The 24076-nt window shown below is 38.6% G+C and overlaps 1 protein-coding gene across 1 annotated transcript in view; it reads left to right on the top strand.

Annotated features, from left to right (window-relative positions):
- Positions 1-13187, top strand: part of AQP9 (aquaporin 9) — a 47838-nt gene extending 34651 nt beyond the window's left edge. Inside the window, exons 5-7 of the mRNA XM_058737587.1 lie at positions 937-1055; positions 6275-6492; positions 11375-13187. Of these exons, the coding sequence (XP_058593570.1) occupies positions 937-1055; positions 6275-6492; positions 11375-11549 (512 nt within the window). The 3' untranslated portion in view covers positions 11550-13187. The remainder of the gene's footprint in view (positions 1-936; positions 1056-6274; positions 6493-11374) is intronic.
- Positions 13188-24076: the final 10889 nt, after the last annotated feature.

The following is a 24076-nucleotide window of genomic DNA, read 5'->3' as shown; positions in this document are numbered from 1 at the left end:
TTTTGAGATTGTATGAAATTAACTGTTAAAATAGTTCCTCTGTCTAACCCAAGTTAAGTCTCCTACATTATGACTCTTGAATTGAAGCCCTTAGTAACTAGAATTTATGAAACCATGCCTTAGAGAAATACAACGTTGAAGGAGGCTTCTTCCCCCAGAGTGTCTTTCTGAGAAAGAGAGCCTAAGAGGAATGACAGAGAATTGCAGCCCAGATCAGAAACTTGGAGAGCCAGCTGCTGTGGCAGGAGGGACTGGGGCCAGCGCTGGCTGTGTCGAGGACTGCTGTCTCCCTTGTTCTGAGGGCATCTTCACTGTACCACAGCACACCCCCAATTTCTGGACTCATATTGGGGGTTACTGAGAACCCTCTGGGAATTATGAGTTCTGCCTACAGTACATCAAAGCTCCACTTTGGCATTTGGTTGATATAAAAAATTCCAAGAATGTCCCCCAGAGAATATTAGTTCCCCAGATCCAATGGCTAAGGATTTGGCTCAAGTTTGGAGTGAACCATAGAGGGCAACCAGGGCTTTCCATCTTTGACCTGGTATCCTGGAATTTATTTGGACATCTCTAAAACTACATGCTATGGGGGCTCCTGGGTGGCTCAGTCGATTAAGTGCCTGACTCTTGATTTCGGCTCAGGTCATGATCTCACAGTTTGTGGGTTTGGGCCCGTGTTGAGTTCTGCGCTGATGGTGCAGAGCCTGCTTGGGATTATCTCCCACTCTCTCTCTCTCCATGCCTCTCCTGCCCCTCAAAATAAATAAACTTAAAAAAAAAAAAAACTACCATGCTATGAAGTGAGGAGTGGCAAACAGTGTGGATCTGCCAAGCTGAACCTGAGTGATTATAGCTATTTAGCACAAACAGGACATAGGCTGCACTCAACTTTGCCAGGAGGACACTAATGTTCCAGAGCTCTGTCTTCCATAGATGGACTTATGTCCTTTGCTGGTGGAAAATTGCTCATCGTGGGAGAAAATGCAACAGCACACATTTTTGCGACATACCCAGCTCCATATCTGTCCCTGACAAATGCATTTGCAGACCAAGTAAGTGTACATTTAACAAAGATCTAACTCTGGTGAAAAGATATGATCTAGTAAGGGGAAAGCATAGTTGCATTATAGGCTAGCAGAAAGGAAAGGCTGTGTTTCCAAAGTCAGAGGTCATTAGGCATAACCCAAGCTTTTTGTTAACAAGTTTTTTCCTTTACCAAAGTTGACACTACTAAAAAAGTTTTCTGGTTCCTCTTTAATACATACACTTGTTTCACTTTGGTTGAGGTCTAGAAGAGAGCAGATGACTAGACATTTCAACCCCTAAAGGAGAAAATAGGGTTTGTTTCAGGATTACAGTCTCTTTTGTGATCTGAATGGGGAGGCCATAAGAAAAGACATTTCTATCTCAATTCAAGGACTGTGAAGTGTGGTAGTTGAGCCTAGAGTATCACTGATCCTCTGTGTGTCCTCATATGCACAGGTTTATCTAAACTCTCAAGGTAGCTAGAAGTGTCTCCACCTTATTCACATTTAAACAAGCTGCACCCACCATCTATGATATAGCCAAATGAACAGTTATTCTGGTCTATTTGTTGGAGGATCAACATTATCAACCTGATAGTCTCTTCCTCCCTTACTGTATCCCAGGAAGGTTGCTGGTCAACCTGGCAACCTGGTAGGAAGGAAGGAAGGAAGGAAGGAAGGAAGGAAGGAAGGAAGGGTAGGAGGAGAACAGGAGGGAGGGAGGGAGGGAGGAAAAAAGGGAGAGAGGACATCTCCAGCAACTCTAAGTTGTTCTCTTGTGATCAGGATTTATACGATGGGACAGGGAAGAGTGAGCATGTGTATAAAATGGATCTTCCAGTTTGCCAACTCTGTCCACCTCCATTTAAGATAGATGAAAGAAACTATGCCCTCATGTCCTGAGCCTTTTTCCTTCCCACTTTATCAATAAACCAAATAGGCAACAAGTCTTTCTTGAGCACTTTCTATATGCTCAGCCCTGTGTTGGAGCTGGAGGGACTGACAAGTAAACAGGAGTTGTAAAGATCCAAGATTTGGAGTCTGAGTACCTGACTTAAAATAACAGTTCTGTCCCAACTCCCTGAGTAGCCTTAGCTAAACTACTGAACTTTCAGGGTCTCAAGTTTTCATTTGTAAAGTGGGGATAGTAGTAGTACTTATCAGATTACTTGTAAGAATAAAATGAATAATATGAGGAAAATGTATTGTAAACAGTCTCTGCTCAGGAATTTAGAATCTAGTGAAAAACAAAATGATCACCTAAGAACAAGAGGAACATTGCAAAACTGAAGATAATTAGATGGGAAACTGGGCTGTAGGAGTCATATTAGTAATTTGGAACAGAGAGTCTAAGTGAGCTGGGATGATAAGAAAAGTTTTGGTGGAAAAGACACAGAGAGATATAGCTGCCATAAAAAGGAATGTTATCATAAGCTGAAAAAATAGAAGGATTGTATTCAAATGAAGTAGTTTAGGGTCTTACTCTATTTCCATACTTGGAGTATCAGACTCATCCAAATGTCACACTTCAAGAGGACATACTACTGAAAGAGAGGATCCAAAAAGGTCACACAGCAATGAGTGGAGAGTAGGGATGTTTTCTCTAGAGAAGGTGTGCGTGCAGGAGCTGGGGAGGATGTATGTGATCATCATGTACCAGTAGCTTTCAAAGATTTGAGGGAGTGTCAAGTGCAAAAAAAGTTAGACTTCGTGTGTATACCCTGCATGGAGATTTGGTGGAAATTAGTACATAGCAGGTACTCAATAAATATTTATTACTATACTTATATATTAAGTATGTAAAATTTGTACACCAGTATTTATATACTAATTATAAAATATTTAATCCCTACATGAATGAAATTATGGTGAGATCAAGTTATATTCAATAAAAGGAAGACTCTTCTAGCAATTGGGGCTGGGCTAAATATAGACCCTTTTGTCACAGGACAACAGTCATTAGGCCTGTCTAGTGGTAGGCCTGTCTGGGTAACCTACAGGGCCGGAAAGCTTGGATTCAGAGATTCAAACACCAGATGATGGACATTGTGGGATGTGTCCCCTTCAAGGTCCTTTCCAGCCTGGAGACTAAATTAGCCAGTTGGAAACTAGGAAAAACTGATGTCATCCGAAGGAAAGGAGCAGGAGGGAAGTTGTTTCATAAACTTGGGACAGCAACACAGAAAAAGACGGGAGGGGAGAGAACGCAGGATAGCTGGAAACAAGATGCTGGGCGTCCTTTACCCCTCTGGGCATCAGTCTCTATTAAGTGAGAGAGAATGGCTAGGTGATAATGGTTCAAAGTGCCCGGAGGACAGGGAGGGTGGGAACAGTTCACATTGACTGGCGCAGTTGCTGAGTCAGTAAGGGATGCAGGGGCTGCCTCAGAATGGACTCTGGGGATGCCAAACAGTTGGGTTTCTCAGGGATCCTACGTTCCATTAAATTCAGGCACAGTTTATCTTATAATGAAGAAGAGGGGAGCAGAGTCAAGAGCTGTTGAGGGACCTTTAGAGATGTCTCCTGTGATTTCAGGTCCTTTCCATTCGAGCTAAGAGAGAAAGAATACTGACTTTCTCTCTGAAACCCTGGCTTGCATTGAAAAGGGCAGTGGCTTCATTGCATACTTCATTCAGTGTGGTTTGCATACTTCATTTAGTGTGGTCACAGGGTTTCATCCCTGTGCTCTCAGGCTTTTCTGAGAATGTGAGGAGCAAAGTGAAGCCTCTAGCCCCACATATTTCCCCCTGAGTCCTGGTGCAATGCTGTCCTCCTTACTCCTCCTGAGAGTTAGCTGGGGCCAAGCCATCCCTGACACACTGCCACTCTGGGGGCAGGAGAGTGACACAAGCCTCCCTCAGAATTATGCAGTGTGCTGGGAGATGGGGCCCGGTCTTGCCTCTTTCCAAGCATCTGCCCTGAAACAAGTCACTCAGAACCTACTGAAGCCTCAGGTTCGTCTTCTGATAAATGGCATCAATAATACCTGCTTAATACATGGTAGGTAGCAATAAAATCCCTCAACAAGCAGTTATTTTTCAACCATTAGCCAGCCCTCTCTCCCTCCCAACCTTGTTCTTATAATGCAGTCCTATATCATGTTACATGCTCTTCCAATTCATATCTTCAAGATGTACCACTGAGTATCTTGGTGACAAGAAAATTGCTTGGTCTTCTGGTCAGTGGAGGTCCAGCCTCACTGAGGGTTGCCATCTCTTACCCGATGCTTATCCCCATATGATCTCCTAAGCCTCAGTCACTGTGTTCACTTCGTTCACCTTTTCTCAAAGTGAGTTGCCAGTTTCTCTAAGAGCCGTGGGTTTAAGCCAGCTATTATGTATAGCTAAGTAGAGAAATTGAATATTAGAAAACCCTGATGCTCCAACCATGGGCGACCCCTGAAGGTTCTGTATTCTTTAGGCTTTGCGGAGAGTTCCAGAGAGTACCAACTGTTAGTCAGTGGACACACAACAGAACTCTGGCCACCATGGCTGTATTTCTGGGTCAGTTTATCTCAAGAGCACAAAATTGTTTACCTCTAAGTATTGTTCAAGGATATTCCACAATTTAATTAATAAACAATCATTCATTCAGCCGATATTTGTTGGCATCTACTGAGCCAGATACAGCTCCATGGCTGTTCCTTCCTCAACCCTCAGGTTGAGGTGCCCAATCTGACAAGTAAGCAGATCCCTCTGTAGCAGGGTGATCATGATTGTGATAGGAGTAAAGTCGAATGTAATGGGAGTCCAGAGGTGGAAGCTTCTATCCTGCCTGGGAGAGTGGGAAAAGACTTTCCAGGGAAGAGCGCCCTTGGGGTAACATGATTCTTTGAATACAAATACTTTTAATCTTCTTGTGTTGGAAAACAGATGAAAGGATGAGGAACTCAAATTCTAAAATCAGTTGCCTGGTTCTCATCCTGATTCTTCTGCTTACGAGCTGTGTGTCCTTGGGCAAGTTTCTTAACCTGTTTCTCTGCAAGTTTCCTCATCTGTAAACTGAGAGTAATAGTGGGATTTGTCTTGGGGCAATTGGCTGGCTCAGTCAGTGGAGCATGCAACTCTTGATCTTGGAGTTGTGAATTCGAGCCCCAGGTTGGGTATAGAGATTACTTAAAATAATAATAATAATAATAATAATAATAATAATAATAGTACGATTTATCTGATGGTTATTAGTAAATGCTAATGAGATAAACATATGAAACACCTGGCACATAATAGGTATTCAGTGAATAGTGTCCATCAATTAGTGGTTAAGTAAGTAAAACAATAGTTTGGAAAATATAGAAAATAAATAGTGGGGAAAATACCAACTAGAATGCACCACTTCAGAATACCTATTATTGTATTTCTTACAATATTTCTTACAATGTTTTCTTACAGTATTTCTTTTATGCACATTTTTAAAATATGAAATACAACGTGCATATATTTTTTACTTAATATCATAAGCACTTTTAAATATTATCACATAGCTTTTATATTTATTATGTTTAATGGCTGTAGAGTAGACCATAAATAGACACTCCCATTATTTTTAGCTTTTTCCCTATTTAATATGTTTTTAGATCTCTTCCAATTTTTTAGCACTATAAATAATGCCGAAGTGAGCATGTTTGTTTTATGATTTTTTTTCATATTTTAGATTATTTCCAGGGTATGGTTTTCAGATACCTAGCTGGGTCGAACTGAATAGATAATTTTATGGATTTTTTAATGCATATTGCTAAATTACTGCTGAATTTCCTTTTGAGAGTGGTACATTTAGTTCTGCCAGAAGAGCCTGAGGAAACTGGTATCATTTCCCTAACGTTTAGTAGTGTTTGCATTTTTCCATTATGAATCAGATTTTCCCACTTATTGTTTCTTAATTCTGTTTTTCTTATGAATTTTCTGTTCATTTCCTTTACCCATTTATCTACTGGTGTCTTGCCAGTTTGACTGAGGGCCTTAGTTTATTGCTTAGCTAGCTGGGTAGTAGCTTAGCATAATGGTATAGTGAAGGTAAGAGTCACCAGAGCTGAACTCTCTGGGTCCACACCTGACTGCCACTCACTGAGTTTGACCTTGGCACGTAACGAATGTGTAAATGAGGATGACACTGGCACCCACATCTAGGATTGCTCACCAATGCATGTTAGTCATTACTAGGTTTGTTCTTTAACAAGAGGGGGTAAATTCTGCAGTGGGCAAATGAGTAGAATACAAGTTCAACCCCTTATGTATTTTCTCCTTCTGCAGGTAGTGGCCACCATGTTCCTCCTCATGATTGTCTTTGCCATTTTTGACTCCAGAAATTTGGGAGTGCCCAAAGGCCTAGAACCCATTGCCATCGGCCTCCTGATTATTGTCATTTCTTCCTCCTTGGGATTGAACAGTGGTTGTGCCATGAACCCAGCTCGAGACCTGAGTCCCAGGCTTTTCACTGCTTTGGCAGGATGGGGGTTTGAGGTCTTCACGTAAGTAACAGTGGTGTCGGGGGAGAGAGAAAGATTCATGCTATGCTTTACTGGGGAGAGCTGTGTTTGCACTATGGAAGTCAAAGAGAGTTCAGATGGGAGCACGGAGGTTAAGGGCACACTCTGGTCATCAGTATGGAATATTTCACTAGTGATTTGTGGTATGCAGTATGGTAGGGGATGGGTGGGGAAGACAGACATGGACACAGATAAAGAGAAAGAGAGAGAGAAAGAGACAGAGAGAGAAGCTCCAGGTAAATTCCAGAAGAGATAGCCTTGCCCTATATAATAATAATCAATCCTCAATTGATATATGGTTTTATGTGGATATTTTGGTTGTATAACTTCTCTGCAGATTCACTTTGATACAAAGTTGCGGCAAGAATTTACATATTCCGATACTACTACAGGGCTCTTTCTAGGGAATCATGCTATGTATGCTTCAGTCATTCAACCTATCTTTAGTGAACACTATCTGTGCTGTGGTCACTGTGCTAGGTAAGGAAATTTCAAAATCAGCTAAGACACTAGCCTTGAGCAACATAATAAGTGCTCTGGCAACTCCTAAAACTAAGTGCTAGACAAGAGAGTAACTAGCGGGGCGCCTGGGTGGCGCAGTCGGTTAAGCATGCAACTTCAGCCAGGTCACGATCTCGCGGTCCGTGAGTTCGAGCCCCGCGTCAGGCTCTGGGCTGATGGCTCGGAGCCTGGAGCCTGTTTCCGATTCTGTGTCTCCCTCTCTCTCTGCCCCTCCCCCGTTCATGCTCTGTCTCTCTCTGTCCCAAAAATAAAAAATAAAAAAAAACGTTGAAAAAAAAAAAAAGAGAGTAACTAGCTAGCTATGCCTGGGGAAATTGGAAAAGGCATCACTGAAGAAGTGAGAGCTGAGTTGGGTCTTGAGGTATGAGTAGGAAGTCCCTGGTAGAACAGACATAAAAGAGAGCCTGTGTATAAAAAAAGGCAAGATGCCAAGCTTTCTACCTCAGAATGTGCTGTGGAAACATGCCAACTGTCGGGACCAGTCTTCCAGGACAATCTGTACCCATTTCTTCCTTCCCACTTTTGCCCCATAAAATCACAGTGGCCTGTCCCCATCCATTTATCACATTTCTCTCTGGGAAAGGAACTCACTTGGTTCATCAGGAAACAGGGCTCTAATACAGAGAAAGAGAGGCAGGAGAGACATGTGTCAGGAAATGTTAGTTTGATATTTGCTATGAGAAAAGACTTGAGTGTTTCTAAACACTGACCTATACATATAGTCATATACATGTTATGACTTATTTAAGTGTAAGTTGGGTTGTCTTCTCCAATGTGAAAAACTAGCTATTGAAATAACTGATACCAGTCAGAATACCAGAGACAGGGTTGAGAGCTGTTAGAGTATAAGCATGCTGAGGACAGGGACCTGGCAGCTTCCTCACTGCTGCACTCCCAGTGACAAGACTCGGGCCTGTCATATACAGAGTCTCATAGAAGTTAATAAATGTCTGAACGAAATAATGGATAAACACTATATTCCAGACATGTCCTAAGAGATGAGGGATACAAAGAAAACCAAGCCACATCCCCTATCTTTAAGAAACTAGTAATGCAGTGAATTTTCTAGAGCAGTGGTTCTCAACCAGAGGTGATTTTTTTCCACCCAGAGATATTTAGCAATGCCCCTGGAGACATTTTTGGTTGTCCCAACTGGGGAGGGTGGAGATGAAAGTTGTTACTGGCATCTAGTGAGTAGAGGCCAGGGATAGTGCCAAACATCCTACAGTACCCACAACAGATCCCCACAACAAAGAATTATTCAGACAAATTGTTAAGAGTACCACAGGTGAAGGGCTCTTGTTCCAGAATGATTACCACTAGAACATGAAAAGGTTGAACAAAACGCCTCCAACTAGGAAGGATCTTTTGTATTCTTCCAACAGAGAATGAAAAACATATGTCAGAAAGATAATCAGAGCCCAGAATTAACCTATGAGTTTCGTTAATTCCACCTTCTTGAGCTTCGCTCTAGGAGACCACTGCCCCCATGACCAGGTCACCTCAGTTAGCTTCACACAGACCCTGAACAAAGATGCCTCAAAGGCCTCCCTTTGAGCCCTGCTTGGTGATTCATCCAAAGCTCTAAGAGTGATCGTGGTTCTAAGATAGGCAGAGATTTTCCCTACTCTCTCTTGGCTTTATTATGTATATGCAGGAGATCATGTCTGTGGCAAAGTGCTACAATCACCTAGTGCCAAATTGAGCTCCGTGTCCCTCTGTCAGGGTCTTCTCCCTTCATTCATTCATTTATTCATCCATGCAGCTACCTGAGCTCTCATTCAAGGAGCTGTGCTGGAGATGACAAAAACCAGTTACTGTCCTTCAGCTTTAATTGTGTTTTGTTTCAGAGGGGTTAGCATAGGCTCTTACACAAGTTGAAGTTGTCAAATGGCATTAAACAGATTTGACTCATTAAAACCAGCACTTGAACGGTTTTCAGCTTCAAATTTAGGAATTATAGGGGTGGAAGTAGGGACATTTTATAGTATTTGGACATGTTTAAACAGGGACAAAGAGAATATTTCAGGCAGAGATGCTGCTGTATACGAAGACAAATGTTCAAATGACATGTGATCTAGTCTATCTGGAAGGGTGCATGAAGAAGGCTGGAAATGACAACTCTTGTTAGATCACAGAGGATCTAAACTCCCAGAATGAAAAAATTGGGTTTTGGCCGCTCCCTATTGTGTAGATTATGGGAAGTAGCAAAAGATTTAGAGCAAAAGTTTGATGTGTTTAGAGCTCCAATTTAGCAAAATTAATCTGACATTACTACATAAAATGGATAAAAAGGAGAGTAGAGGATCAGAAACCAGTTAGGAAAGAGCTGGCTGGCCGATAATCGTCAAAAATTTCTGAGAAAACCTTTGAGGGATAACAGGTCTCCAAAGTATTCCCAGACTCTCCCATCCTTTCAGGATTCCCTATTCCTGATAAGCATCTCAGAAGATATCCCAGCTTGGATCTACACCCTCGGTCTCAGATAAAACCAAGACTGCCTTATTCTCAAGTCCTCACTTGCCCCTGTAAGACAGGCAGTGAGGATGATGGCGGAGTGGGGCACCAGAGGGTCCAACGAGGGCAAGTCAACAGACTCTAGCTGACTATTGCTTTTCCCTTAAATATTAGGATGTTTCCCATCTAAGCTCTCTCCACTAATTCATATTAAGTTGTTTATGACTTCATACATGAAGGATCTCAGGAGTATTGTTAATATTTTAAATAGTTTACCCAAAGGAATGAATCCCTGATGATGGTATGTACCTTAAGCAAATAACACAGACGTTTTCCTGGGATATCCCAATCACAGCGTACAAATGACACTGTGGACTTTTAAGACTGGGCCAAGAAGTATACCACATGTAAGGACCTTCATTTATGACTTGTGACCTTGGCACAACAGGTTCAGCCCTGACAGAAGGAAGAGCCCAGCCAGTGAAAAGAGGACATGTGTCCTGGCAGATATCTGGGACACTAATCTGTTAAATGACAGTGAGATTTGCCATTAAATCATGATGAACGAAAGAAAATGGTAGACAAATTAGATGGCTTAGACTTGCTTCATGTGTTTACCAAAGAGAAGTCTCCTAGCTCTTTAAAGCCCATGTGCCTCTCCTAGGAAAGTCCTTGGGGGCTTGTGAAGGGGCACTGAGAAAGCAGCGAGTGCAGCTTCCTCTCTCCCATGCCGTAAGAGTGACATCTGGTGGCTGCTGTGCTCACCCTCGGTGCTCTTCCCTCCAGCCTGCATTCCTAATCCAAGATTTTGGAGTGCTTGAATGATCCAGGTGGAAGAGACCACCATGCAGATGAAAGAACGAAGTTCAAGGGCAGGGCTTATTTCCTTTATTATCCTTTCTAATCAAACTGTGATAGAAATAAAAGGCCACATGGAACATATATGTAGTTATTAAGCAGAAGGATAAAAAGGACAGCCATCAACCTTTTCTAGGTAGGACAATGTGATGTCCTCAAGTATATGTGTGTGCTCTTGCTATTTCCCCTGCCTCCTCTGCATTATCCTGAATATTTGTGTTTACCATTCCCCTGCTTTAAAAAGTTTTATCTGAAATATATAGGTCATTGAACAATATATTGTACAGTTTTGCTTGCTTCTGAGGATCATGTTCCTTTCTATGGAGCTATTTAAATCAATTTCCTGTCTCTGAAAAAGATGGTGACAATTTACAAAGGCATCTGCTTTCTCCCATAACTATACTTTAATATAATGTACCGTCATTGAAGACTTCTTTAGAAGACAGAATCATGGCACAAAACCCTTATCAGAGAGGAACTTTAAGCTGTGACCTCAAAAAATAAGCATGTAACTAAATTATATTTAGTAGGTAATTCATATATCCACCTTTAATTTTTTAAAATTAATTCATTCATTGATAAACATTTCCTGATTGTTTATTTTGTGGTTGCCCTCATAGATGGATGATTTCCAGGAAGCCCTCCACACCTTTCCATTCATTATCCCCAGGATTCCTCATTTCAGGATACAAGAAAGGCAGTTCCTGAGTAATCAACCTGAACTATCCCTAGATGTCTTCAGTTTTGACAGTGGGTTCAGGGACTATATTTTCTGAAAGGAAAATAAATGGGGCATATTCTCTCAAGAGTACTCATAGGAAAATGGAATAGATCATCTGAAATCAGGTAAATGGAAAATCCAGGATGATGGTTGCCAAGCTACAGTGAGTGTCCTTATGCTTAGTTCTTGCTGAGTTAAAAGGGAACCATGAGCCTGAGAAAGACTGGCTTGTTTAGTGGATAACTAAACAATAATATCAGGAGAAAGGTCCAAGTGCAATATCATTAATTTCTTGTTTGATTTCAGAGCTGGAAATAACTTCTGGTGGATTCCTGTAGTGGGCCCTTTGGTTGGCGCTGTCATTGGAGGCCTCATCTATGTGCTTGTCATTGAAATCCACCACCCAGACCCTGACCCAGACTTCGAGACAGAACAAACTGAAGACAAAACAGATAAATATGAACTTAGTGTGATAATGTAGTAGTGTGCTCAGTTCTGGGTTTGCAATTGGCTGAACTAGTATTCTCTTCAGAAAAGATGGCATCCAGGCATCTGTGTTTTCATAAGACTAGGATGGAATCCATCCAATTTTCTCTGCTAGCCGTGTGAGGCACCTCACTGTAAAAGCATTCAAGTAAAAGCTTGCAAATGCCGACCTCTTCTCCACCAGCTTCCCCCAGAATAGCACTGAATATTCCCTGCTCTGTTTATTTTATCCTTTGATGGGAATCTTTATTAGTGGATGAGCACTAATCACTTAGAACTTTGACCATGGACTTATTTGGATGATCTTAGCTGCATTACTTGTATGAAATGACATTACAAAAGCCTTGTTTTCAAATTCCACAAAGATTACATTTTGAGTATCAACCAAAACTAAATTGAAAGACAAAATAGTGATTTCAGTTAATATGTCCACGGATTAGCATTAACTCTGTAGTTATGTTGTGCCACTATCTTTGTATGAATACAGATATTCCTCAAACCTCGGAATAAAGGAAACGTAGACTACAGCTGGAAAGCACAGGGGAAGGACATTGTGGCATTCAGAAACCTCAGGAGACAAGACAAATTTGGGAAACCAAATGGAATTTTTTAATGGAAACCATTTATCAGATTAATCTCTTGCTCTTTGCATTTTAGAGGGCACCAACTAATTTCCTTGTCTTTGGTATATAATAACCTAAAATACAACTGTAACCTCAGTCATGAAAAATACATCACTCTGTATTTTTAACTCAAATGTATTTTCCTAATTGTCCACTTGAGGATAGACGTTTGAAAAAAGATGTCAATGGCTGCACTCATCCATTATTCTTCACATGCCCTAGAAGTCAAAACTGAAAGCCACTGGAACCTGGACTAGAGGAATCTTCAGGATAGAAGGTCCCTGGAAAGATAGAATTACCTTATTGGGCTTTACAACTCACAAAACACTTCCATATTTATTATCTAATTTAATTCTCATGGTGATTGTTTGAGGTATATGCCATGCTTCCCATTTTCTCAGATAAAGAAACAGAAGCTCAGGGAAGTTAAGTGAGTTGCCGAAGGCCACGAGGAAAATTGAGCCTTGTCTAATGCATCCTACACCTTTCTGAAGATCAATAACTGGCCAAGATTCTTGGCTAGCCAGAAGACATGGATTGGCAGTTGCCAGAATGTGCACATCTTCTGGACATAATGTTCCTGGGATCCTAAAATATAAAGACCTTCATCATCTGGTTTTATTTTCACTGTTACTGAAGCACTAACAAAGGAAAGAGGTAGCAATTTGGTTGTACTTTTCATGTGCTGAAAAACGTTATCAGAAGGCCTCTCTTGCTTGCACTTGCTAAATCTTGCTCCTCTTCCCCCTCCTTCCTTCCCTGCCAATCACAAACATTACATTTGGGGAATTTCCTGTTGGTCAGGCTCTTCCCTGTGAAGTGCTCTAATTGATGCTGCTTTGGTGACAAGTTTACACAAGCTTGTAACTCACAAGCACCAGAGAAATTGCCCTACACCAAGTGATTCATTCTCAAACTGTTAAAAAGCCCAGCCTTCCCAGAGGTATCCACTTTCCCAATTGCTTTGTGATGATCGCAGAACAAAAAGTAAATGTGAAATGTTTCCAGTGGACTATGTTCTACCATCTACCAACCTGGAATTTTTTTTCCTTGCTCTGAAACTACCTGGATATTTCCTCTTTGAAATAAATTAGTGGTTTTTTTTTTTAAGTTTTTAGGAGTATTATGACTTCTAAGTACATATGTTCATCCTGTCTACAAATTGAGAACTCCTGGGGAGCTTTTAAAAACTACTAATACCCAGTTATTCTTTTGTAAATATCACAGTGATTCAAATGCATAGCCAGGGTTGAGAACATTGAGTTAGTTAAATTATATGTGTCTAAGCTTTCTTTGAGAACCATGTCTGGAGGTGGCCAGGTGATTCCTGGTAGCATTCACAGGCTTGGGATCCTCAGAGATTTGAGAGCAGTGGTTCTCAATAGGGGGCAGTTTTGCCCCCTTTCCATTCCCTTCCACCACCCCCTGCAAGGGGATATTTGGCAATGTCTGGAGAGGTTTTTGGATGTCATAATTGGGGCAGGAGAGTTACTGGCATCTAGAGGATAGAAGTCAGCATGCTGCTAAACATCCTACAAAGGACAAGACAGCCCCACCCCACCCCCCACATTAAAGAATTATTCAGCCCAAAATGGCAATAATGCAGAGGTTAAGAGACCCTGGATTTGGAAAAAAAAAGTGAGGTGAGGAATAAGAGAAGACACGAAACCCTGTGCCCTGGTTCAAGTTCTGCAAAAACAGAGATGCCAAACAAGTCAGGAACAGCCCCAGGGTAGATTATAATTATTAGAGGAAGAGGCAACGTAAAATTTTAGTTTTCAGGTTAAATTGTGTAATTTATGATCTATGCAGGTGCTCATTAAACACTACTTGGTGATTAATGACTGAAATTATAAAGAAGAAATGCACACTTATGGAAATCAACCCCAGGAAGGCTTTTTTTTTTAATGGAAAAAAAAGGTCCTCTTGTTCTAGGTGCTCACATTCTCTCTCTGGCCCAGTTTACAAGTGAGTTTGCCTGTGGCAGGTTCTTATGCAAGATAATGTCTTTTTGGTTGAATGATCAGTATCAGAAGTCAATTAGAGCCAAATAAACTATTTTTTAAATAGACCTTTTAGGAGCTGGAATTTTAACATCTCCCACCCTCCTTGTCAATCATGAAACTTAATAGAAAGTATTTATTTTAATGACAAACAGAATTTCTCTATGATTCTCCAACTTGTTGAGATCTCAAAGCATGTCAAATATTGTAGGACTTTTTTTTTTTAAGTTTATTTATTGGTAGGGAGAGGCAGAGAGACAAGGAGAGAGAGAATCCCAAGCAGGCTCTGCACTGTCATCACAGAGCCCAATGCGGAGTATGAACCCACAAACCATGAGTTCATGACCTGAGCCAAAACCAAGAGTCAGACGCTTAACCTAGTGAGCCATCAAGGCACCCCAGACTTTTCTAACTAGTAAGAACCAAGGTTAATACTCAGCTGTTGAACAGGATAAGCAAAGGATAAATGTCACATTTAAAAATCTGATCCTTAAGATATAAATTATTATTTCCTTTAAGTTGTTTACACACACACACACACACACACACACACACACACACGTCTTATATAAATGTTGTAGAATTTTTTTTTACCTCAATACCCGGGGTTTGTTGTCTTGCCACTTCAAAAAATGAAGAGGTGGACACAAAATGAGCAGCAGGCAGAAGTTTATTAGAGTATAAGACCAGAAAAGAATAGTATGAAAGCTCTCGTTACAGAGAGGGGGCATTCAAAAGCTAATGCCTGCAACTATAGGTAAGGGTCCTTGTTTTATAAGGTTCTGGTCAGCACCCATGTCCCTTCCCCCCTCATTCTTTCCCTTACTGGCTAGACAACTTTAGGTGCTGGGTTGTCAATTCCTAATTGGTTCGACTCCATTGTGTGAGGAGTCAGACTGGTCATACTGTCCTAAATAACACAAGTTTTATGGTTTAGCTAGGTATTTTTATCGTCAACACATTATACCAGAGGGACTAAACAGACCATTCCATCCAAAAGCAATAGAACATACATTCTTCTCAAGGACACATGGAAGATTTTCCAGGTTAGATCATGTGGTAGGCCACAAAATAAGTCTTAACAAATTTAAGAGGATTGAAATTGTATCAGGCATCTTTCTGATCACAATGGTATGAAACTAGAAATGAATTACATGAGGAATACTGGGAAATCCACCAATATGTGGAGACTAAACAACATGCTACTGAACAACCAGTGGGTCAAAGAAGAAATCAAAACAGAAATGAAAAAATACCATGGGGGTAAATATAAATGGAAATATACCAAAATTTGTGGGATGAAGCAAAAGCAGTTACAAGTGAGAAGTTCATAGTGAGCCTAAAATGTATATGCGAATGAAAAGGCACTAGAAGACCCAAAACAAATGAAAAAAGGAACAAAATTGGAGGACTTATACTCTCTGATTTCAGTACTTTCTATACAGCCAGGGACAGTGTGCTATTAACAGAGCATGTCCCTAAGGAGGGACAAATAGATTAATGAAACAAAATAGAGAATACAGACTTTGATCCACATTTATGCGGTAAATTGATTTTCAGTAAAGGAGTCCATGTAATCCTATAGAGAAAGGACACAGGTTTCAAAAAATAGTAATGAATAAAGGAATAGAAAAAAAGGAAATCTTGACTCCTACTTCATAGTAACATAATACACAAACATTAATTCAAGATGGATCGTAGGCTAAAGCTTCTAGAGGAAAACATGGGAGGATATATTTACAAATTTAGGATTAGAAGAATTCTTGTAAAAGAATATAAAACAATAAAAATAGGTTAATCAGACTTCTGCAATATGTAAAACCTCTACCCATTAAAAGGTACCATTAAGAAAAGGAATGTGCAAGCCACAGACTGGGAAAAAATATTTGTAATACATATACTTAACAAAGAACTTGTACCCAGAGTATCTAAAGTACTCCTTCAACTCAATAAAAAAGACAAACAGATGTTTTTAAAATGAGCTAAGGACTTAAATAGACACTTTATTAAGGAATATATATGAATGGCCAATAAGAATATGAATGAAGTTCAAATTAAAATCACAATAATGTATTAAATTACAGGCACTAAAATGGCTAATTCCAAAATAGACTTAGTAACAGTAGCTGAACTCATATTATCAGTGGAAGTGTAAAATGGTACTACTCTGTAAAAGTGTTTTTTTATAAAATTAAGCATACATATATTCCATGACCGTGCATTTTACTCTCAAGTATTGACCCAAGTAAAACAAAATATGTCTTCCAAAAAGCCTTATACAAGAATGTTCATAGCATCGTTATTCATTATAGTCCTCATTTGGAAAAAATCCAAATGCCCATCAATAAGAAAATGGATATATAATTTGTGGTATATTCTTACAACGAAACATTACTCAATAATCAAAAATAATATGCTAAAGGAGCACTTGGGTAGCAGAGTCAGTTAAATGTTCAACTCTTGGTTTTGGCTCAGGTCATGATCTCACAGTCCATGAGTTCAAGCCTTGCATTGGGCTCTGTACTGCCAGTGTGGAGCCTGCTTGGGATTCTCTCTCCCTCTCTCTCTGCCCCTCCCCCACTCATACTCTCTCAAATAAACAAACAAACAAACTTTAAAAATAACATGCTGGGGCGCCTGGGTGGCGCAGTCGGTTAAGCGTCCGACTTCAGCCAGGTCACGATCTCGCGGTCCGTGAGTTCGAGCCCCGCGTCAGGCTCTGGGCTGATGGCTTGGAGCCTGGAGCCTGTTTCCGATTCTGTGTCTCCCTCTCTCTCTGCCCCTCCCCCGTTCATGCTCTCTCTCTGTCCCAAAAATAAATAAAAAAATAAAAATAAAAAAATAAAAAATAACATGCTATTAATACATGCCATAACATGGATAAATCTTTAAAACATGCAGAGTAAAAGAAATCAGACATAAAAAGTACATACTGTATGGTTCAATTTTTAATGAGCTCAAAGGCAGGAAAAAGAAATCAGAGTATTATTTGCTGCAGAGGTGGGCAGCAGTATTGATTATAAAAGGACTAGAGAAAATTTTCTGGAAATAAAAGTTTTAAATTTCTTGATTGGGTTAAAGATTATATAAATGTATACACATGTCAAAACTTACACTGAAAAATCTGTGCAGTTCACTGTATGTAAATAGTACAAGAAATCTTTAAAAATATTAATATATGATTTCTCATTTGAAACTATAAAGGCCACAAGTCAGTGGGATAGTAAATTCAAAGTAATAAAAGAAAAAGACATCAATCAAGAATTCTATGTCCAGCAAAAATATGTCCAGCAAAACTACCCTTTAAAAAATAAAGGAAAAGTTAAGACTTTGCCAGAAAAACAAAAGCTGAGAGAGTTTGTCACCGATAGATCTGCACTGCTTGAAATACTAAAGGAAATCTCTCAGGGTGAAATTAAAGGACATTAGACAGTAATCAAATCCACATGAGAAATAGACTGATAAAAGTAACTACATAGGTAAATATCAAAGGCAGTAGACATGTCTTTTGTTTATAACTTTTTTTCACATGGCATATTTTAAAACATAACTGTATAACACTATAATTACATGGTTCTATTGATAGTTTTATAATGTATAAGTATGTAATTTGTGTGACAACAGCATGAAGTGAGGAGGGAATGAAGCTGTATAGGAGCTAGGTTTTTTTTACAATATTGAAATCAAGTGGCTATTTATCAGAACTAGGTTGCTATAAATTAATAAATTTATTGTAATTTCCAGGACAGCCACTAAGACAATAACTCAAAAAATAGTAAAAGAGACAAAGAATGAAAATACTGAACTACAAAATATGTTTAACACAAAAGCAGGCAATAATGGAGAAATAAAAAAATAAAAATACATAAGACATATAGAAAACAAATAACAAAATAGCAATTGTAAATTCTACCTTATTAATGATTACATTAAATGTAAATAGATTAAACACTTCAGTGAGAAGATGGAGATTGGCAGAATCAATCTGAAAATATCATCTAATTTTATACTGTCTACAAAAGATGCACTTTATACTGAAAGTCAAACATAGGTTGAAAGTAAAATGATGGAAAAGGATACATACCATGCAAATGGTAATCAAAAGAGAAGTGTCTACTAATATCAGAAAAATAGGTATTAATGAAAAACTGTTACTAGAAACCAAGAGAACATTTAAAAATGATAAAAGAGTGCATCAAGAAGACCTAAGGAGTGTAAACATACATGTACTTGAAAATAGAGTTCCAAAATACATGAAGCAGGACAAGTCTCCAGGACAGACTATAAGTAGGCCAACAAATCCCAATAAATTTAAAGGGATTGAAATCATACAGCAGTGCCTGATTGGCTCCATCAGTTAAGTGTTGGATTCTTGATTTCGGCTCAGGTCATGATCTCAAGGTCCTGAGATCAAGCTCCATGTGGGGCTCTAGACTGAGTGTGGAGCTTGCTTGGGATTGTCTCTCTCCTTCTTTCTCTGCCCCTCTCTTGCTTACACTCTCTCTCAAAATAAATAAATAAACATTTTAAAAAGGCAGTGAAATCATACAATATATGTTCTCTGACCACAATGAAATGAAAAATCAATAGCTACGAAATTTGGGAAATTCACTAGTACATGTAAATTAAACAACCACTATTAAATAATCAATGGGTCAAGGAAGAAATCCAAAGAAAACTAGAAAATACATTGAGATGAATGAAAATGAAAACATAACATATGGAAATTTATGGGATGCAGTGAAAGCAATGCTCAAAGGAAGATTTATAGCTATAAATGCATATGTTAAAAGAAAAAAAACTCCAATCAACAACCTAGTCTTCTGCCTTAAGACACTGAAAAAGAAGATCAAACTAAATTCGGAACAATTTTAACTACACTGGAATAAAAAAAAACACCTTAAGAGCAATCAAAAGGAATGAAATAATAAGGATTAAAGTAGGAATGAATGAAATAGGAAACAGGAAAACAGGGGTGCCTCTCTGGCTCAGTCAGAAAAGCATATGACTCTTGATCTCAGGGTCATGAGTTCAAGCCCCACATTGGGTACAGAGATTACCTAAATAAATAAAAACTTTCAAAACAAAAAGGAAACAGAAAAACAATAGGGAAAATTAACAAAATGAAAAAATGGGCTCTTTAAAAAATCAACAAAATGGACAAGACTTCAGCTAGATTAACCAAGAAAAAAGGAATACGATTCAAATTACTAAAATCAGGAATGAAAGAAGGAACATAACTACTGAACATACAGAAATAAAAAGATTTATAAAGGAATACTATGAACTTCTATATACCAACAAATTAAATAACTTTGAAAAAAAATTTCCTGAGAAGGACAAAAAGCATTCAAACTAACTCAAGAAGAAATAGAAAATCTGAACATACCTGTAATGAAAAGATTAAATTGATAATCAAAAGACCTCCCACAAAGAAAAACCCAAAACTAGATGGCTTGTCAGGTGAATTCCACGTCACATTTAAAGAAGAATTGGTACAAATTCTTCACAAACTCTTCCAAAAAATGCAAGAGGAGAAAACACTGCTCAACTCATTCTATGAGACCAGAATTATCCTGATACCAAAATTACACAAAGATATTACAATAAAACTACAGACTAAAATCTTTTATAAGTATTGATGCAAAAATACTCAAGAAAATACTAGCAAACTGAATCCAGCAACATATAAAAAGAATTATATTCCATGATCACAGAGATTTATCCTAAGGATGTAAGATTGGATCAATGTATGAAAAACAGTCAGTGTAATAAGCCATAATAGAATAAAAGGCAAAAATGACATGATCATTTTAGTAGAAGCCGAAAAATCAATTGACACAAATCTAAAACATTTTTATAATAAGAACACTCAATAAATTAGTGATAGGAGGGAGTTTCTTTAACCTGATAAAGGACATCTACAACAAACACACACCAACATCATACTTAATGATGGAAGACTGAAATCTTTCCCCCTAAGATCAGGAACAAGATAAGTTATGTCTACTCAGATACTTCAACATTTTACTTGAAATCCTAGCCAGTACAATTAGGCAAGAAAAAGAAGTAAAAGACATCAGATTGGAAAAGAAGAGGTAAAACTGTGTTTATTTCCAGATGACAGAATCATGTATGTAGAAAATCCTAAGGATTACACATACATACACACACACACACACACACACAGACACACACACACACACACACACACACACACACACACACACACAAATACTACTGGATATCATGGGCCTGGGTGGCTCAGTTAAGCCTCTGACTTCAGCTCAGGTCACAATCTCACAGTTCATGAGTTCAAGCCCCACGTCAGGCTCTGTACTGACAGCTCAGAGCCTGGAGCCTGCTTCAGATTCTGTGTCTCCCTCTCTCTCAGCCCCTCCCCTGCTCATATTCTGTCTCTCTCTGTCTCTCAAAAATAAATAAACATTAAAAATTTTTTAACTTAAAAAACACTATTGGATATAATAAATAAGTTCAGCAAAGGTGTAGGATAAAAGATCAAGAATCCAAAATCAGCTTTATGTCTATACACTAGCAACAAACCATCTGAAATGAAATTATAAAACAATTCCATTTATAATAGTATCAAAAAGGATAAAATTTACAAATAAATTTAACAAAATGCTTTCAAGCTTTGTACACTGAAAACTGTAAAACATTGTGAGAAGGAGATGTGACTGTAGAAGAAAGAGGAAGTGAGAGAATATCATGAGAAGGACTTGGCCTACCATTGTTGGCTTTGAAGATGGACAAGCATGTGATGAATCAAGGAATGAGGGTGGCCTCTGGTAGCTAAAAAAGAAAATAGATTATTCCCTGGAGCATCCAGGAAGGAATGCAATCCTGATTTGATTTCGGTGAATCCATGTGGGATTTCTGGGCTATGGAACTGTAAAATAACAAAATTGTGTTGTTTGAAGCCACTATGTGCCAATTTGTTATATATGCCATAGAAAACTAATACTAATGGTAACACTGTCAAACACTCCCGAAACAATCTTGAAAAAAACAAAGTTGAAGGACTTACACTGCATGATTTTACAACTTAGTACAAAGCTGAAGTAATCAGGACAGTATGGATAAGGATAGACATAGAACAATGGAATAGAATTGAAAGCCCAGGAACAAACCTTCACACTTATAGTCAATCCATTTTCAACAAAAGTTCCAAGACAATTCAATGGAGAAATAAGTTTCTTTCAACAAATGATAGTGAAACAACTGGATATACACCTGCAAAGGAAAGAATTTAGATCCATGTCTTACAACATATACAAAAATTAATCCATTATGAATCAAAGACTCTAAATGTAAAAGTTAAAACTATTGAACTCCTAAAGGAAAACATAGGCCTATATCTTTATGACCTTGGATTAGACAATGGGTTACACCAAAAGCATAAACAACAAAAGAAAAAAAATAAACTGGACTTCATCAAAATTAACTTGTGTTTCAAAGGACACCATCAAGAAAGTGAAAAGACAGTCTATAGAATAGGTGAAAATATTTGCACATCATATATCTGATAAGGAACTTATGTCCATAATATATAAAAAATTAACAGAAATCAATAATAAAAGGACAAATAACTAATTTAAAAGCAGACAAAGGATTTAAATATACATTTCTCCAAAGAAGATATATAAATGGCCAATAAGCACATAGAATACATAGAAAGCCCAATAAACACATAGAAATATGCTCAAAATAATTAATCATTATAGAGATTCAAGTCAAAACCACAATGAGATACTGCTTCCCACCTACTTGAATGGCTAGACAACAACAAGTGTTGGTTAGGATGTCTGGATACTGGACCCTTCATATATTGCTGGTGGAAATGTAAAATGATACGTTTGCTTCAGAAAAAGTTCCTCAGTGATTAAGGAGAGTTACCATATGACATAGCAAGTCCATTCTTAGGTCCATATTCAAGAGAATTGAAAATATTTACACAAAAATGTCTACACAAAAACTTGCACATGAATGTTCATAGACACTTACTCATTACATCAAATAGCAGCACAAACATCCATCAACTGATCAGTGGAAAAATAAAATGTGGTATGTCCATACAATTGAATATTATTCAGCCATAAAAGGCATGAAGTACTGATGCATGCTACAACATGGATGACCATTGAAAACAATTTGCTAAGTGAGAGAAACCAGACACAAAAGACCACACATAATATGATTCTATGTATACAAAATGTCCAGAACAGGAAAATCTATAGAGTCAGACAATAGGGTTTTCAGGACCTGGTTGCCATGGTCTGGAGGAAGAGGAAATGGAGAGTGATTGCAAATATATACCAGATTTCTTTTGGAAGTGCTACAAATGTTCTGGAATTAGATGCACAACTCTGTGAGTAATCTATAACCCCTGAATGGTATACCTTAAAAGAGCAAATTTTACAGGAAACACATTATCTCTCAATAAAAAAGAATGTTATGACCATTTAGATTAGCTTTTTCTTAGGTAAGCTCTACACCCAACATGGGGCTTGAACTCATAACCCCAAGATCAAGAGTCACATGCTCTACCAACTTGGCTAGCCAGGTACCCCTATCATGACCATTTAAAGAACAACCTAGAAGCATTTAGTTGTAGTAGGTACTTGTATTCCTGTGATTCAGCACCTCCCTCCTGTCCATATACTTCTGATAATCAGATCCATAGGGACATATGCATGGGGATGTTTACTGTGTTGTTTTTGACAGGGAAATGAAATGTGGTGGATGCATGTTATCAACCATCATGCAGCAGTTAGCAGCAATGAGCCAGATGGACATCTCGCACTTTAAATAGATCCTAGAAACAGTGTCAAGTTAAAAAATAAGAGAACAAGATCTATAGTAAGCACTATTTGTGTAAATTAAAAATGCATAAATATAACATATTCTTCAATGATATATGCAAATGCAAGAATATAGCATCTTAGAATGGCTACCCTTAGCGGGAGTGAGGACTGGGATAAAGACTCAGAATGAAGGGGGAAAATAATAAAATAAAATAGAAGCAAAGCCAAGGACATGCAAATGTTGATAATGTGCCGTGACTGAGAAGTGTGAATAACTCAACTCTCTGCCCTTGAGGTCTAAGGAGAGACAGAGAAGGAAGAGGATAAGAAAGAAGGACTAGGGAGGAGAGGAGGGCAGAGAGAAGCTAGCTCAAATACCTCCAATATGTTAAGAGATGTTATCTCTAGGAGGTGAGGTTTATTTCCCCATCTCTTTACTTCTCCACCTCTTTTAAAAACAATGGGAAGGGAATATTTTGTTTTGTTTTGTTTTAAAAGGTTAAGAAATGGGGGCGCCTGGGTGGCTCAGTCGGTTTGGTATCTGACTTCAGCTCAGGTCATGATCTCACAGTTCATGGGTTCAAACCCTGTGTCTGGCTCTATGCTGACAGCTCAGAGTCTGCATCCTGCTTCAGATTCTGTGTCTCCCTCTCTCTCTGCCCCTCCCCCATTCGCCCCCCCTCAAAAACAAACATTAAAAAAATTTTAAAAAAGATTAAGAAATGGCAAAAGTCTTAGATAGCTTTTGAGTGACATTTAAGGGCACCTTGATGCTGCAGACAGCCAAAGGATTATAACCAGTACCATTCCCTTAGGTTGTTAAAGTGGATTAAAAATGACTGCCCTGTGAAGTGTAACCCATCACTGCCTCTCTCCATTCTAATCAGATCTGTTCTAACATAAAATTGACATATTGAGTACTCAGAGAGTCACCAGTGACCTGGATCCCACTCAGCTGTAGTCAAATATTATCATCCTGCTGAAAGAAAGGTATCTGATAGGTTTCTATCTAGTCTTACAATATGGCAATGTTTCAAAAGTCTCAGAAATCAGTAAAAGAAAGGCTCTTCA

Source organism: Neofelis nebulosa, chromosome 7 (genome assembly GCF_028018385.1).
Source record: "Neofelis nebulosa isolate mNeoNeb1 chromosome 7, mNeoNeb1.pri, whole genome shotgun sequence".
NCBI lineage: Eukaryota > Metazoa > Chordata > Mammalia > Carnivora > Felidae > Neofelis > Neofelis nebulosa.
Note: the sequence above shows the minus strand (reverse complement) of the source record. Positions and strands in the feature narration are given on the sequence as shown.